An 18,767-nucleotide genomic window follows, 5' to 3' on the forward strand; every position below is an offset into this window, starting at 1 on the left:
TTTCTAAATAATAAAATTACAAAACCATTTTGTCGCTTACGACTTTTAGTTATAAGCTAGCGCGCGTATTGTTATCCTCGCCCCGCTCAGACGCTCCGACCCCTTTTGGCGCCTTAGATGCGCGTATTGTTATCCTCGCCTTAATAATGTCAATATCTAATAGAAATCGAATCGCAATATGATCGTAATAGCAGTTTTAACCATATCGGGCATTCTGCTACTAATAAAAGACCAATCGTATTCGATTGACATTTGATTGGTTTGCGATTGGTCAGCTATTTTGGTGATTTTGGTTTATTCGGTAGTTTGCTCTACAATCATATTGCAATAGTTAATCACTTGCAGACAAAATGATTCATTATTGAATGACAGAAAAGGATAAAAACGTTTATTTCAAAGAAAAAATAGCGGAATGCCACTTACGTTTCAAGCGTAATCGAGTCGGGATTGGATCGCAGTCGAACGTAAATCGAATGTTTTTAAGTAAAATTAGGAGAATCGTGCCCCTGGAAACTTATACGCGCTTATCGGCGCTTGACAGCGCTGGTAACCCGCGCAGGAAAATATATGAACACGCGCCGATAACGCTTATAAGTTTCCAGCTTTCTCTTGCCCTGACGACAAACGATAGATTGAGAAATACCGAATCGAACGACATGTAACTCAGTGTCAACAAATGTGTCCCTTAAGTTGTCGTATATTCCCGGTAACGGCATTATAGGTTTCTCATTTTCAACAAAATGTCCCATAAGGCTCAAATCACACCAAAAGCGCGGCGAAGGGCAGCGAAGCGAAGCGCGGTTTGAGTGTCATTAGAATTTTTACTTTATTCCCATTACTATAATGTATATTTTCGCATGAGAAACTCGAACGAGTCGCGCGGATGCCCGCGGCACCGCGGGACTTCCCGCGAATTCCATGGACGGAGTCGTGCGGCTGCGCGGGAACTCCCGAGAATGCTCTAGCAGTAGCGAACGGCCGCTGGCAATATCCCGCCCCTCGCGTCCGCTCCCCGCGCGCGTCTGTTGCGAGCGCGCGAGCAAGTATTCGTTCGCATTCATTCCTTGCAGTGCGGCGAATACAGAAGTGATGGAAATGGATGAAGAAAAGCTTATTTATTTAGTCCAAATGTACGACTGCCTATACAATATAAAATCAAGACATTACAGCGATAAACACATAAAAATAAAGCTTGGCAAAAAGGTGCGCGGAGTCCCGCGACTGCTCGAGAGTTCGCTGGAATGCTCGCGGAGTCGCGGGACTCCACGCGCGTTCTCTACCTAGCGGGTCGCTGCGCTTCGCTGCCCTTCGCCGCGCTTTTGGTGTGATTTGAACCTAACTTCTGAGCTTGACAGTTGTCTGACGATTTAGTAGATTTTCACGAACAGGACATACCAATACCGATAACTAGGTATTGGTATGTCCTGTTCGTGAAAATCGACTAATTTACATTAGTTTACTATTTGACTTCCTAGTCATTATTCACTTGTTCACTCCCTAGTAACTGTCAAAATAACCAGACAACTGTCAAGCTCAGAACTTATCTGTCAAGTGTCAGGCATGTCAGTTGTTTGTCAATCGACTTTCGTCTTTTCAGTGACAGTAATTTTTTGTGTGCGAATAATTTCTTACAATACTTTAACTTTAGCTCTGGTGTTATATATTACAAAGCAAATATGCCGTCTTCAAACGTAATACGTGTAGTGATGGCAAACGTCTTATTCTGACTACCTGATTCTAATATCTACTTGACGTAAAACAGCATTGCATTAATTTGAACTCGAAACTGGTAAGTTATCGAACGTTATCATGGTCATTTACATTGGAAAACGAGTAACATTTGTTGTTTAAATGTTTTAGTCACATCGCTTACAAGCTACAATGTTCGCGAGTTTGAAAAGTAAGATAAAGGAAGAAACTGGTAGTGACATAAGTAAAATAACTAGTAGTTGGCGAAGCGGCGCCTTCCTGGGCAGGATAACGCTCAGAGACGACTCTGTAAGTATTTATTGCATTTAATTACACAAGCAATTATATGTTTAGATAGATTTTTCGAGTTCGAAACTTGTTTCACTACTACAACTGCTCTTTTGTTTTTAAGTATTGTCTCATCATTGTTCAGGCAATAATGTTACAGTGTTATTGTTTGATCACTCTAATATAATAAGTACTTGGCTGTATGTGTTATATATAAAGTGATGAAATAATGCTGATAGTTAACAGAGCACCTAAAACATAGTATTGTATTTTCAGTCAACAGCAAGTCCTTCCAGTTCTGGTGGTCATGGAGATTCTACTTCAGATGTAAGTTAGAAAACCATTTACTATTTTTATTATATTGGTTCATAGACTATTTGTAATCTAGCATTATGACTGCAACTGAATCATCTTTCCACCCCACACCTGCAGTATTGTTTCACCAATTGTTTTATTATGTATATTGTTAATTCAAAATAGTTCATAAGAGGATATAATTGGAATATCTATTGTTTTCTACATATACATATTTCTACCTTTGGTATTGTTCTACTTATATACCCTGTGTTCACTAAAATCTGTAAATTATATTTGTATTTCTAGTCAATATCTCCGCAAATGGAGTCTTACCTATCAGAGCGCACTGGAGGCAGGGTAGACCAGGCAGTATTACAACAGCAGTACTCAGCACAGTTAGAAGCCAAGCTGCGGGACAGAGACGCCTACTGGGAACAAAAGATTGAAGAATTGAAACTTTCACTCGCCTCCGTGCAAGGTCAGACTTAACAGTTTTTGTTCACGTTTTGTACCAAGAGGTTTTATAGTAGCCAACAAATATGTTTACCTAGTAAATGATTGTGATTATATTTCAAATGAGTTCTGAGTTTCTATCTGTGGACATTCAAGCAAATAACAAGGTCTTGTTTATTTAATTTTTAAGTTTGAAAATTAGCAAATTGACGTCAACAAAACATGTTAACGATAATAACTATGAACACTAGCTAAACTTAAATGGAGTTACAGTGTTAAAAAATATTTTGTGCATTGAAACATTAAGAAATTGAATATGAAATTAAAAAAATATAAATATACCATTGTGAGCATGATGTATGTTATTTATTACTAAGTTTTATTTACATCAAATTCACTTAAAAAGCTCACAAAATTATATGTCTTCCTAGGTGAGGAGGCAGCAGCAGCACAAGCAGTAGCCAGGACAGCTCAGGCGGAGGCTGCAAAGGCCATTACAGAGAGGGACACAGCTAAGAGACTTGTTACTGAACTGAAGACACAACTGGCAGCGGCTGAGCGGGCGCAGGACAGGCTTGATGCTTTAAATGTGAGTTTGAACTTAGAATTTTATTGTGGCACTAGACAGGTGTTAGTGGAGGATATTTATCAATGAACTAGCTGATCCTGCGAACTTCGTATCGTTCAAACCTTCCCTGGACCTCTACAAACATTTTAAAACCAAAATCAGCTCAATCGGCCCAGCCGTTCCCGAGTTTTAATCAGACTAACAAACAACAATTCATTTTTATTTATATAGATAGATACCATTTCAACTTTTGTTCTTTTTTTTTACCAAATCGAAGGCACTTTTGCATGTATGAGATTTGATAGGAATAAAATATATTGAACAAGCTGTTCTACGAGATTTCACTCACGTCTCGGGAAAACTTTTTTCCTTGCCCATGTACACCATTGCCCATGTTCAGCGTAAAAATTGTAGCTTCCTAATAGTGGGAGAATTACTCAAATCTGTTCAGTAGTTCTGGAGCCTATTTGATTCAAACAAACAAATATTTGCTCTTTATATTACTATAGATAAAGATAAAGTATTCCACATATGTATGTTGCAATTCAGTTGCTATGGATACAGAAACATCCTGCAGTTTAGTGTTTCGTAAAGGGGCTTATCTACAGAGTTGTTACTGTCGCGTCCTGTATGCATATACAATACAAAATGTATGTATAATTTAATTTTATGGCATGGTTAGGTTACAAATACATGGTAGGTACTACGAATTACTTTGTATACTAGAATAAAAAAAGTATAACTTTTTCTATAAAACCTCTATCTTCAAGTGTATTCAAATCAGTTCAGTATTTCCACAATGAAACTGTAACAAAAAACAAACATGCTCATTTGTAATATTATTTAGGATAAGAATTCTGTGTGTAGCATTTTCTACAACCATTCGCAGTGGCCAATACATAATTGAATTTAGACATAATATTGATGAAAGCAATGTGAATGCAAATGCTGTTGTATACATACTCTGTTAAATGTCAGATACTTTTTACCTGACCTGACTGTAACATTCTTTATTAATTACCTCACATTCGCGAGTGGCTCTATGTACACTATTGTATACGACAAAATAGATAACTGAAGTATCATAAGGTTTTTTTATCAGCTACAGTTTTTTAGAAAACATTATTATATTATAATTCTACAGGAGGAGTTAGAACAGTGTCGTCGCGAATGGGCCCGCGAGCGAGCGGAGCTGACCGCGGCGCTGAGCGGCGAGCAGGCGCGGGCCGCCGACCTCGCCGACAGGCTCGCGCTCGTCTGTGCTGCCCTGCCGCCCGACAACCCGCATCATCATATGCATGATGACGGTAATACAAGACTGAAATATCTTATAGATGTGGTCCTAAAACCATTCAATAACCTGGTACAAAGTGAAATGCCGACCTTTAGTTTTGCATGCATTGTGAAAAATATACAATATGACAAAACATGGTCTGTTGACAAAAAATGAAGAGTATTTTTTGCGTTTTGTTTTTGTTGACCATATTTTACGTTGTATTTTATTTGCTTGCACTACCAGTTCCAATCCAGAAGAAACTGAATCTATGTCTATTCAAAAATGTTATCATGTATGTAAACATTACATAAACATGTTTGGCATTATAAGTCACAAAGGAGTGCAAATACCCGAGTCTCTCCCGAAAATTATCGGTTTTCGTATTTTGGCTCCTCACGTCAATACCTCTTAAATTCTCTCTCTTTACCCTGCTATCTATCCCATATGGTAGTCAGCTTTCCTTATATAACTTCTCCTCTCTATCTTCGAAGACAACACCTCAGATCTTTTTTTAACATTATTCTTCATCTCTAGACAAACGCGACGTAACGCCGACGGATTGCGCGGAGTACGACCGCGTGTGTCGCGAGCGAGCAGTGTTAACGCGACAGCTGCAGGAGGCCAAGATGGCGCTCGCTGACGTCAAGACCTCTTGGAGCGGACAGATCGCTTCACTGGAGACACAGGTATTTGTCAAATGCCTTGTAAAATATTATATAGGGGACTCTTTTCAAATAATAATCATAATTTACTGAAAAAAATAATAAAGTAGTATAAAATAACATTTACGACACTTCTTACGACTTAAATTATGTAGGTTTTCATTTTCCCTGAAAAATATATAATCTGTGTCGAACGAGGGTGTACCTACGAGCCAGAAACTGTCAGCTTCGAGTATTTATCGTTATAAAAAATCATTTATTTTCTGTGTCACGAATCCTTATATTAGGTTTTACATCGTTAGTCTCACTATTATTTACCTGAAACTGTCTTCACACATAATATGTATAGAAGTATGTCTGTGTGTGTAAATGCATGAGAAAGCGTAAGCATGAAGCATGAAACATTAATCGCACACCGTCTATGAGGTGTCTGTTAGCTTGTCTCAAGCTCTCAGTAATTGCACCTAACAGTAATCCAACGTTTTGTACATTTGTAAATATGTAATTAGTACGTTACCGAACCGAGTTATGTACAACGGGTATTTTATTACGTACATTTATATTTTTATTGTAAAAAGTGTTCTAACTAGGACATTGCTATAAAGTTATCTACCCAATTTAAAAAATAAGAACACCAGTCATTCACATTGCTTTGCAGGTAGGTAGATATCCATTTGTAAAATGCATACAAAATAAAATACACAAATAATATTTATAACCATACCTATGTAAATGATTCTGCATTCAATGAAGTTTACTATTACACTAAGATGTCAAACATAGGTGGCGCGACTGTCGCGGCAGGCGGGAGAGGAAGGTTCCGAGAGGAGACGAGTGGAGATTGAGAAAAAAGAGATGCAAGAGAAACTTCTCAACGCAGCCGCAGAACTGGAGAAAGCCAAACAAAACCTCGCTAATAGTGAGGCTAAGGTATACAAATTAACTTATATTCCTTGTAATTATGTATATGTTAACTAATTGTAGTCGTCTTAAATATGTGGCCTTCATTTCTATATCCATGACTAGCAATGTGCCGTCCAATTACTTTCTTGCATGTTGAACTTGTATTTACAAAATATGTACATTAAATACCAAACTATTTGCATGAAATTCTATTACTAACATATCATTGACTACCAAAAACATGTAATATGTACTTTAGTACTTGCTTTATCAAAGCTAACTCCCAACTAAACGAATTAAATATCAAATCGGAATTTTAGAGAATCGACAACATTGTTCTATGTCCTATTATAGCGTTATAGCGTGCTAGAAACATGTACAACATTCTACATATTCCATCGATCTTTGCCCCTCTGAAGCCAATTTTTACGCAGTTGCTCATTGTTGCGCAATTTTGCGCAGTTTTGCGCAATCACTAATAACTAACTTCAGAGGTCCAAAGTAATTAGACGTGAGCTGTAGAGGTAGTGCTATGTGTCAGGTGGTGCGTTTGAACGGGGAGGTGCATTCACTCGCCATGGAAGTGAAGTCGCTGCGAAACGCCGCCGCGGCCGACGCCGTGAGTCCCAGCCTCTACACCATATAGTCACTCTAGTCTCGCATATGCCTTGTTGCGTAGCTCAGGTTTATCGAACATCGACCTTATAATCGTCACTTTGGAGTTGAAAATTGTAATCTCGTACATCGGAAATGTGACTTTAGTGAGCTTCGCTAAATCTGAGCTGACCCTTAGACATCTGTTCAGTGGAAAATTCCAATTTATTTACATATATGTCCGTCTGAACAGACAGGTCGGTGGTAAACTGCGTGTTGTGACGCATTACTAGTGCTGTACTGTACACTCGAGCTTTTAGGTTCGCTTTGTAGTATCGATAGTGGGGAGATTGCGAATAGATCTTGTTCTTACTTCTTAATCGTTCAAGTACACCCCTTTGCATTGCTGTCACTTTATCACAGAGGAAAGTTTCACATGGTAAATATAAAGTTGTGTAAACATTGTTTGTAATATTTGGTCAGTAACTCAGTATTGCGTCATATCATTGTGCAGTTAGAATTATACTATATGTGGTAGTGTATTGATTATATTGTTTGCATTTAAACCTTTATTTTTTATATTTACTAAGTTACTTAGTCTAAAAATGTTGGTTGCTATTTTTATACTTATTTTTTTGGTGTAAAGCCCTGTATTCACCGCAGTAAAACTGATAAACGTTACAGTGAATATAAGGCTTTAAAATACATTCCAAAATAAAAAGGTTGCACTATTGGCCAAGCTTGCTAGCTTTATATGTATTAAAGAAATTATGGAGATTCTATTTATTATATACAACTTGTTTTATTGTTAAAATAGTAAGGACTCTATTTCCTTACTATTTTACTAGCTTACTTAATTGACTCTTAGGATCTAAATAAAATATAATTTGGAAAACAATGAAACAAGTTTATGAATTGAATGCACGCGTTGAAGTATTTACAGTGATAAATATGCTCTAAAGTATCAATTAACTGGTGTAGATATCTAGACAGATATAAATTCAGAATTACACAGACAAATGTGAGTTTTAAGTTTATTACTGAAAATATTGCCACGCAAGTATGGGCCTTATTCTTAAGTTCCTATAAAGAAATATCATGAATAGTTGATAGATTTTTTATTTACAAAAGTACTTATACATATTAAATATGTATTATTAATAGGTATTAAGAGATCCGTTACTTCTTTCAAATTTATTGTTTTTTCTTTGGCAGCTTAGCTACATTGAGTGAAAAAGATTTGTGCTTATTCAGACCAATACATTTTGAAGACAATTTTTTTTACTTAAAAGTATTTTTTACATGTCAAAATGTTTCAAATCTTTTTGACCTGTGTTCAAGTAACATATTGGACTGTTAAATTGTAGCTTTTAGATTTATTATTCTGTGATGCAGAGAATGACATGGTTGTTTGGCTCACGTCACTATTGCAGCTGAATGATTGCCAATTGCGATTCAGACTACACCCAGATTGCACCTAGTCGTTTTAATTGGTTTATTTGCTGCCAAATAATGTGGTTGCCTGTTGTGATTGGTTGGCAAAAAAATAAATAGACAATGTCCACGCATACAGGGTTCATTAACTAATTAATTATTTTTCTTAGAAATCCAAATACAAAAATAAAATATAGTATTTGAAATCGCAATCGGCCATCTCATAAAGATATAGTTAGCACATCGCTTGCCTCACAGTGCGGTTTAGTATCAATAAATGGTACCCTTTGTTTTGTTATCGAGTCGCGTTGATAAATTGATTATGTACCTACACGTCACGTGGTCTTTTGTCACGACCAAATACGTCCGGGCTGTTAGTCAGTCACTTTGCACAGGTGATGGCACACCTATTGTTCACAAAAACGAGGTTTTTAATAATCTATACTTAGTGCAACATTCCAAGTAAGTAGTGTATAACGAATTTATTTTATACAGTACAAAATTATGAAATTATATTTACACATTGTTGTTGTTTTGATGTGATGCACGGATTTGTATAAATAAATTATTTTGGTCTATTATAAAAAATATTTTCTTTTGTTTTCCCCTGTTTTTTGCATGGGTAGCGGCTAGTTTGGTGTGTGCATGTTGATACTAATCTTATATCGGATGGGCTCTTAACCTTCCTGCCTTGCTTCATACTACAGAAGAGTGAAGATAACATGATGCTGTGATCATTGAGTGGTTTGATTATTTAATCAAACCACTCAAGATAGATTTCTATCTTATCTGCTACTCTCACGTTAAGAGACAAACGTACCGTTTCGAATTAGAATAACAAAATACAGTTGCTTGCTAAATTAACATTGACTTTCATATCAGTACCGTTACTAATGCTCAATATTTATATAAACGATTGTTATTTTAGTGTTGTGTTTCGGTGATTTACATTGACATTGCGACAGTTTCAATAGGCTTGCACGGTAGTGGCGTAACTATAGACTGGAAGTAAAAACATTGTATTGCAACAAAACCGGTCGGATTGGCGAATGTTTACACTTAGGTCCTTAGTGTTTTATTGTCGGTAGCGGCGAGCGGTCGTGAGAGCGGTGCGCCAATCTACAGTTACTAGAAAGTGTACGTGACTTAACCAGCGGAATAAACTGTAAATAGTTTATACTTAGTAATATGAGTGCCTAAACGTGCTTGTTCAGTGTTAAATCTAGAAAAAAGCGGTGACTAAAATTAATAAAAACTTGTAAGTCTGTTAGGTACACAGATATGATAATAATCTGATGATGACTCATTCATATAAACTATCTCAGTGACTGCATAGCTCATACAATAGTTCTTACGTTTAATAACTAATCGGGAATCATAAACAGTAGTTATGGTGTTCTAAGAATATAATCTAGATGACACAACAGTTATTAAAATAAGATTATCTGTGTTTACATAGCTGTCACGTGCTTTAGTTTATCATAATCGTTCGGTAGATAAGTCAGCAGAGGTAATATACCGCAGCGAACTTGCTAATGAGGTAAAAAACCTATAGATACTTAAGGAAAATATGTAAAAAAGTTGAATAACTTGACTTTTGTTTTATTAGAAATGTTCTTAATAATAGTTAATACATTCTTAATGAGATATTTTGAGTTAAATAGGAATATTATTTAAAGCAGTGTCGACGGGTTTATTCCAAGGGTGTAATAACAATATTATTTAAAACAGCCTTAACGATTTATTCCAAGGATTTTTTTCAAAGGGACGAGACGTATTTTTTCCTCTTGGTACAAAAATCAACATATTGCAGGATAAAACGATGGATTACGAGAGCCGTATAGAAAGTCTGACGCTAGAGAACAAGGAGCTATCAGAAGCACTGGAGAATGAACGGACCTTGGTCAAGATCCTCAGAGAGAAGGTGGATAAGTCCAACCTGATGTGTGACGAGAGCAAGGCCGAGGTCAATCACCTTAACTCTATGGTTACGGAGATGCAACACGACTTCTTGGATATACAGAGGAAGTTTGACAAGTAAGTAGTTGTCTATTCTGTTACTAATGGTTCCACCAGCGTCGTGAGGGAACTACTGTCCTTACCCAGATAAAATACCTAATGCGGGGATAGTGTAATATTTCAAATCATCACGAGTTATGTAGGGTACAAAGACATTTTTTTATCTTTTTGTAGTATTAGTATATACTCGCAGTTCCCCACGATTCCAACCGCGACCCCAGGGAACGACGTCCCGCACCCGGATAGAAATTAGTCTATGTACTCTCAGGCTTTGCATTGTCTACGTACCAAACTTTATTTAAATTGGTTCAGCAATTTTGGTGTTAAATCCGGACAGACATATTTAAAATGCGCATTAATTAGCGAGGAATAGTAATAAGGAAGGATTTATTGGCAAAAGAATTTCAGATCCGGTTTGAAATAATAATTATTTTACCGAAAAGTTACTCGACGACATTTTTCAGCTCTTATTTTAAGACAAAGTCGGTCATTTGCATATTTACCAAATAACTTCTTTAACGGTTATCACCATTAGGTGACTAGAGCGCATCAGGAACGAATTGCTTTAAGCTTTTCACACGTGCGTTGTACCATTTTGTAACATTTATGCCCGGTTTCTGAAGTCTCTGGATATCTCGTCGTTAGTTATCGATTCGACAAAGTTATTGAATTGATAAACGCCGTTTAACTTTTGCTGCGTTTCCGAGCACCAAACTGCCAGATAAATAGTTAAGGAACCGATACGTACTTCTTAATCTGTCGATAGATGGCTCTTTTACAAATGTACCTCTAAAATTATATAAAAAACGCAATAAAAAGTGGTTCCAACTCAGACCATGTGCATTGAAGGAGCGCAACAGGAGGTAGAGTAGGGGTGATGAATATCATCCAGATGTATTACTGTGTTCTTTTTCAAATCGATATCTCTTAAATAAAACTACTTTCACGGATTTTACGTACTTTTGCGATAAAATCCGTAAAATTAATGTCTAATAATCGCGTAAGTGTCAGAAATCAACATTTAAAACGATATCTTTTTCAAATTGTATGTAGGTAAACATTTCGATAGGATTTCTCGTGTCCATTATAGGTATTCCGTGACACTAATATGATATATTAGAAATTATTTCAAGCACTTCGAAATCCGATTGTGATGAGCTGCTTGCATCCATATTATCTATATTCATTGTTTGTATTTTTATAAGTAGGCATTTTAATAATAATTTTGTTGACTGGCTTCTAAAACTGACTCGACGCGACGAAAGTAACCTAAAACGTGGTATTTTTTGTGACATCTAAACGTCAAACAAAGTTATGGAACAGATAAACGGCCAAATATGGGGAGTTAAGTTAAACGCCGTTTAAACTGAGTTGAACTTAAGACACGTTGCTCGGAAACGCATTCGAAGGAGTTATCGAACCAATAGCGCTGACGGATAGATAAACTCTCGTCAAGTGGACCTCAGAAACCGGGCATTAATGGAGTAGCTAATAACATGAATATTTGCGCATACAATCTATGGGTACCTACTGTGTAGAAAAGAGTACTTACAGAAAAATGAACCAAGGCGACAGACAGGCCCATTAAAAATATACCTAGGTGTAGTTCTCACCAAAGTTTTTGTTTTCCCTTAACATCGTGAGACGCTGCGCAGAAACTATTTTTTGGTATCAGCGGGTGATGGAGGTGCGGGAGCATTTACATTATTCGGAGCAAAAGTCCTTTTTGGCCTCGTACATTATGAGTTTAATTCTTTAACCTCTTAACAGCTTCATTACATGAAACCTTTTCTCTATAAAAAAACATGTTATGTTCCAGAGAAAAGCGAGAGAAAGACGAAGCCTTACTGCGCAACGCTCACATGTCGCAGACGATAGAGATGAGCCAATGCAACGTGCGCTACCAGGAGACCGAGATTGTCGACCTCAAGGCTAAGATCACGGAGCTGGAGGGACTCATCGCTCAGCATAAGGAGGTTAGGATACACCTTGAACATTAGGCTATTAATTGTCCCTTTGCGGAGCTTCGGCTTCTTGTCATACAAAGAAGGAATGAGCTTTAATTACCACGCTAGTTCGAGAAAAAACGGCAATTTCAGATTTTTTTGAAGTCCAAGTTTCCTCAAGATTTATTTTTTTAACTTTAATCAGTCATTGGTTTCCAAGATACATTTAGTTTAAATACTATCATTTATAGCAATGGATTTCATAAAAATGTATCCTGGGTATACACCATTATTTTATACTTTGTTACATATAACATAGTTGGGAGAAGGCTCGGGAGATGATGATTATTTTATATTTTATTGAATATTCAATAGTGTAAGTCGAAGCGCTTTAACATGTATACTTTCCTTATGCCTTATAGATACCTAGCTTTCCGCCCGCGGCTTCGCCCGCGTGGAATTCGGTTATATTGCGGTATAAATCACAACTATAAGAAAACTTCTCATTCCCACGGAAAAATCTAAGAAGCGCGATGTAACGCTGGATACGATTAGTTGTTAAACCAAAACTGAATGGTACACTATATTATACGTTTTCCCTTGTGGAGCAAAAACATGCAGATTTTGGCAGATGAAAAAATATTTATTTCCAAACACCTTTTTTTTTAAGCGACGTAAAATCATGAAATGACCCCTCCCGCTGTGGGTTAGCAGCGGTGAGGGAGTGTCAGACTCTCAGATTCCACTGCTTACGTATTTTAAAAACACATCGTTACCACGTTTTAAAAACACCCAGCGCCATCTATCGCATACCTCAAGAACTAAATAACTTAACTAATACTTATACCAATTAGTAATTCGTTGAATTATAGTTATTTCAGGATAAGTAGATGTAAAAAAAACAGTTAAGACGATAAAACAAATTGTACGTCATCCCTCGGGAATTCCTCATTTTCGAGGATTCACTATCGTATCATTTAGCTTCTAAATTTATATGTTCATATTCGTTTGCAATATATAAGTAGATGTAAAAAAAAAACAGTTTAGACGATTAAACAAATTGTACATCATCCCTCGGGAATTCCTCATTTTCGGGGATTCATTATCGTATCATTTAGCTTCTAAATTTACATGTTTATATTCGTTTGCAATATATTACCTTGTTTTAAACGACACACAGCGCCATCTACAATCCATCCATCAAGCAAACAATATTTTTGTTTTCCCTCGGGAATATCTATTTTTTTCGGGATAAAAAGTACCCTATTATTTAATCCGGACTTCTAACTTTACGTCTGCAAAATTTCAAAGCAATCGGTTCAGTAGTTACGGCGTGAAAGTGGAACAAACAAACAAACAAACAAACAAACTCACTTTCCGATTTATAATATTAGTAAGGATTTGCCCGCATAATTGAAAAAAAAAACATATTTAGAAGTTTCCTGTGTTTTTATGGTGCTTGAACTAGAGTTGAATGTAATAGGTGTAGGTTATGATAATTTCCGATTGGTTTTCGTTTTCCTCTTCTCCTTGAGTAAATACCTATTCTACTACTCTTAAATAATCTTTGCAATACGTTTATAGTCTCGTGCCTATTAGCAACCCTTTCAAAAATAGAAATAATTTGAGATCAGTTAAAAAAAACAAGATGATCTTGACTTTTAAATGTTACAATATTTTTCAATTAACAATAGTACATAAAAGCCTGCTGCGTCTGATTAGCCAGTTAAAATACAGCAAGCACGTTCAGGCGAGTATGTTAAATGGTTTTTAACTGTTTTTTTAAGTTATGGAGATTAAGAGACATGGCGCCAGTTTCTATTTTTGTGTCCATATTAACTAGTATGTTACACGTGTCGATTATTATTAATATTGAAAACGAATAACCAGTCTGTTAATATTCAACTGTAAGAATCAGTCTCATGGAGTGATTTGTCCATGAAGATATAATTTTGCTAGAAGCAATTTTCATAAACTTTTTATGCATAGGTAGTAAGTAGCACGTACAAAATTCGCCATATGTCGTGCAAGAATCAAGGCCAAGTTTTACAGCAAATTGACTGCATTTATATATATTGCATAATGTATAAAAATCTATTGCATAATGCTAAATAATAGCTATAGTATTGTAGTAGATAGTTATTTTAATAACTAGATCGGTGTTAACCATATAGCTTATTGCCCATTAATTAAAGCCCATTCCATATTGTTACTTGAACAATTTATTCATTCAGTAAATTGATATGACATTGTTGAATTTATTTCGTTTCAGAATCAAGCTGCGTGCATGTTAATCAAAGAGAACGAACAAGCCCGTAAGGTGGAAATCGAACAATTAAAGAATAAAATTGACGAATTAATAGAAAACGAGACTGCACTCAAAAAGACTATACAAGACTTAGAAACTGAAATCTGTGATAAAAATAAGGTGAGTAGTTAGGTGTTTCAATTTAACTAAGGGGGGGTTCCACCATTTAACTATAACGATAACCGAGCCTTAACCAGATGTCAAATCGCCGATTTGGTCATTAACAGGGAATTTCAGTGCTAGTAATGGTTTGGTTATCGTTATATTTAAGTAGTGCAGCCCACCCCTACCGTCGGATGTACTTGCCCCCAAAATATCTGCATAACTGAAAATCTGTATAAAGAGAGAATGGCTAAAATTTATTATTATCACCTTCCAGAAAATAAAAACGTTAGACAACAGAATATCGGACATGAAGAAGACGTTACAACGTGAACTACAGAGCAGCAAGTCTGATCTCACCTCTGCAGAGGAACAGGATATTAGTAGAAGGTAGGGCTGTAGACCTATATTTTTTTTTGCTTATAAGCCTTTTCATCCGTGTCCTGAGGGGTCATCTTCCCGTATCCCGACAGGCCTAACCAAATAAAATAAATTCTCCAACGGTGGTTTTGCCCAAACTAGAGATAGAAAATTGACGTAACTTGTAAAGGACTATTGTCGTAATTCTATCTCTCTCTCTACATCATAAATGATAGAATATAGAATATAGCTGTCGTGTCTCAAATTTCATCTCAGTCATTGTTCATGCTGAAATATTTATAAAAATTTTCTTCTTTTTTCCTAGGTACTTAAAACACGTAGTCCTCCGCTTCCTCACGGCCCGCGAGCTAGAAGCACGTCAGCTCACCCGCGCGCTGGCCGCGCTACTGCGCCTCTCCGCGCACGAGGAGGCGCTGCTCCGCGCCGCCCTGCCCCCGCGCACCGGCCTCGCCGCATGGTTCCCCTCCCTCAACACCTGATCACTCTAAACTGACTCCTATGTGCAAGATGTAAGGTTGAAGTTAGCGTGGCATGTAGACTTTTATTTTGTTGATTTGGCTGCTAGTGTCTTGAGTTAACTCAATACCAGGATAGGTCTTATGTGCAAGCGTGTAAAGTTGGATTTAGCTTGGCAATGGGCTAGTGTGAGATTTATGTATGACTCGTGATTGCGTTTCGTTCGTTCGACACATTAGCAATGGAAACTATGTCTAATGTCTAACATCAGGATTATTCAGGATAGACTGGGTCATAAGAACAAGATATTAAGGTTGAACTTAACGTAGCGATTGTCAAGTTGATCATTTGAAAAATATGCCTTACATAATGTCAATGGCCAAGCAAAAACATTGCCAACATTCAGAATGTTCCAATATAAACAACTCGTTCATTTTATTGATATAAACTTTTTTGAGAAATATGTATAAAAGTCCCAGCTTAAACCGCATTGCCAAGCCTATTTAAGCAGCTATTACCTAACTCGTAAGAAGGTGTTGACTTAGCAAGGGTTTTTACATAGATCAGTAGTACTTTGTAAATGATAGTCCCAGAGCTAACGCTAGCAAACCTTTGTAAATAATTGATACGTGTGCGCCAAGCTTTAATATTATAATAACAATATGTACGGGTGCGTAACCTACTGTTGTAGCCCTATGTTACCTATGTTTTTTGAAATGAAGTGATGTAAAACTTGTAAGAATCTCTTTGTTAAAGTTTTGTAGTAAAACATTCCATTGGAAAGTATTAATGAACTAAATTCTATAAGTAGTCCCATTCTGTAAGATATGAACTTAATTTTTTTGTTGAGACAATTTAAATAACTGAATTGCTGCGAAACTCTTTATCTTTATGATGTAATTAGTTATGAATAAATATATCAGTATTTTGGTTCTGTTCGTTTCGAATATTTATTTATGTTAAAAATTATAGTATTCTTCTAAGTATTTTGTTTATATTATGTACTTGCCGATCAACGAAGTTGCAGTACCTCTATGTATTAGCTGTATGTATAAGTTACAAACTTAAAATTTCAGTCAAGCGTTTGGTATTAAATTCCTGTTTGGATGATCATGAAATTATGATAAGAACGAATGTTGTATTGAAATCACTAAAGTTAGAACTCGGTCTAGCTTTGGACTACAGTTAGTGGCCATGCTATATGCTTGGTGATACAACTAAAATATAATGATAGGCTATGGTTCTACATAACATTGGTAGCGGAATAAGCGAATACCGTATTACTTGTAATCTAAGTATTGTAACCTTATTGTATTTTTGAACAACATTATTGTAATATACATTGTGAAAATTTTATTAAAGTTGCCTTAATAGTTGCTAGTCATTATTTAAATATTGAATTTATTGTATTGTGGTGAATGTGAATGTTTAGTTAGTTACTGGATTGTGTTATCAATTAATTTGCAATAACGACAGGAGAAATACATAGTTTTGTTTTTGAAGCATTCATCTTCTTTAACATTGCCTCATCAAGTTGTATTAGAGTTATTGTCTGAATATTGTAGAAAGGTAAATAAATAAATAAATAAAAGGCGAAAGAGATACACACTGCCCCTTTGTATTATAAAGATTTAACTAAGCCTTCAGTGTATAAAGGAGGAAACACTAAAGATATAAAAGTAGGAAGTATTTTTAAGTAATTATTGTTCTTTTTCTCATTTACATCAAATTAATATAAACAGTATTTCACGAATTCTCAGTCAGTGTTGTAAGGTTTTGATATATGTATTGTCTTTGTGTTTCCTCCTAAACTGTGCTTCAGGATGAACGCTGCATTTGCTCACACATTTTGTAAAAAAATAAATTTCTGTCAGCATTGATAAATTCAACTAATAATTAAATTGTATAAAGCACACAGCCGCACATTACGCTAGGTGGACTCAAAACATCTACCAATTTTTCACTTTTGTATGGATTTATAATAAAAAAAATGACAAGCTGTGAGTGAATGTGGGAAAGTTTGGAAATCTGAGTAAAAACAAGTTTGGGATTTTAGATTGAAAACGCTCATTGACCTATTAGATTCACTGAATATTGTGAATTAACTCGGGAACATCACAAAATTGTAACTTCGCCTCAATTGTTCAGTGAGCGTTTTTTCTTTTTGAGTCAAACAAGACGTAATAAGCAAACAATGAGATTTTTGTTGCGTTACATGTAAGGTATATAGAAGTTTATACAAAGAGTCATAAATGTTAGTAGTTAAATAAATTAAAAGGACATGATAGTTCACTGTTTGTAAAGTATTCGTAAAGTTAGCTCGCAGCAGCACTGTCAATTGAAGGCACCTGTATTGTATGTGTAGATATGTGGCGTGGTGAGCTGCCCCTATACTGTACATTGTCTAGACTTAGCTTGTTTAAATATTACTATAGAGTTTATTATTTTTAACGTTGAAGAGAACTTTATTTTTTGCTTATTTTCACAGTATTTATTTTATAAGATGTCTATCACGTAATTTATTTAGCTAACGTAAAATATTTGTAATTATGTCAGAATGATAAAGATATTTTTTATTTGTTATTTTATTTTTATCATGTATTTTGTTTTGTTATTGTAAATTCGAATAAAATTACATTTTTATAACAGCTCTCTAGTTTTTCATTTATTTTTCGGCAATTAATAATAAGGCATCGTTCAGACCAAACGTATTGTCGGCCGCTGACTGTGAGCGCGCGTTACGCAGTTTATTGCTTTTCCATATATATTGAAATTGTCGTTCACACCGAACCGACTATACGCTGTTACGTCGTCTGTTGTAGCTGACTCTCAGTGGCCGATTATTTTACTACGCGACTATGCACGGCGGACGCGGATTGGCTACGCGGACGCAGTTGCCGAATAGCGCCGCTCCGCCGCGTACGCACCGCCGCGCCTCGGTACAGCACGTCGATAATTAGTGTCCCTTTTATATAAACTTAAACGTATTAAAGATAGTAACTCATCGAATGTTTTACTGTCATACGAAAATATTTCTTGAACTTATTTGGATAAAGTCTATATTCGAAATATAAAGTATGAAATTGACCAAGAAAACATCTCTTCAAATTTAAGGGATGTACCCACAATCTCTTCTTTTTATTATTTTCGTCTTTCTCTAGCTAGAGCTTCGCAAATGGCAACTATCTGAATGCGCATCATTAATTGAAATATCAGTGAAACGTATGATTTGAAAAAAAAATGCTAGTTTTATCGTTTATAAAATACTACGAGCAACTCCAAATACTGAGCCCTTTTATGTGTAGAATAGTCAGCCGCTCAGCGTACGCATCTAGTGTGAACCTACAAGAGCCTATTCTTTTGTTCACACATGTAGCGCATCGTACGCTAT

At 36.0% G+C, this 18,767-nt stretch overlaps 1 protein-coding gene across 3 annotated transcripts; it reads left to right on the plus strand.

Moving 5' to 3' along the window:
* The first annotated feature begins 1,551 nt into the window (after positions 1-1,551).
* Golgin97 (Golgin 97) lies at positions 1,552-18,027 on the plus strand. 3 transcript variants are annotated; one of them, XM_064035162.1, is made up of 15 exons: positions 1,552-1,789; positions 1,861-1,998; positions 2,254-2,304; positions 2,581-2,752; positions 3,159-3,316; positions 4,440-4,602; positions 5,106-5,257; positions 6,017-6,163; positions 6,678-6,755; positions 9,978-10,201; positions 12,003-12,159; positions 14,402-14,557; positions 14,817-14,929; positions 15,225-15,414; positions 15,516-18,027. In XM_064035162.1, exons 2-14 carry the CDS (start codon positions 1,882-1,884, stop codon positions 15,397-15,399), a joined length of 1,863 nt encoding a protein of 620 aa, XP_063891232.1. In that variant the 5' UTR covers positions 1,552-1,789; positions 1,861-1,881; the 3' UTR covers positions 15,400-15,414; positions 15,516-18,027. The 3 variants fall into 3 exon arrangements, with proteins under 3 accessions (XP_063891232.1, XP_063891233.1, XP_063891234.1); XM_064035163.1 differs by lacking the exons at positions 6,678-6,755; positions 15,516-18,027 and having other exon boundaries at positions 15,225-15,504; XM_064035164.1 differs by lacking the exons at positions 6,017-6,163; positions 6,678-6,755; positions 15,516-18,027 and having other exon boundaries at positions 15,225-15,504.
* Positions 18,028-18,767: the final 740 nt, after the last annotated feature.

The sequence above is a fragment of the Helicoverpa armigera genome, chromosome 6 (genome assembly GCF_030705265.1).
Source record: "Helicoverpa armigera isolate CAAS_96S chromosome 6, ASM3070526v1, whole genome shotgun sequence".
NCBI classification, from domain to species: domain Eukaryota; kingdom Metazoa; phylum Arthropoda; class Insecta; order Lepidoptera; family Noctuidae; genus Helicoverpa; species Helicoverpa armigera.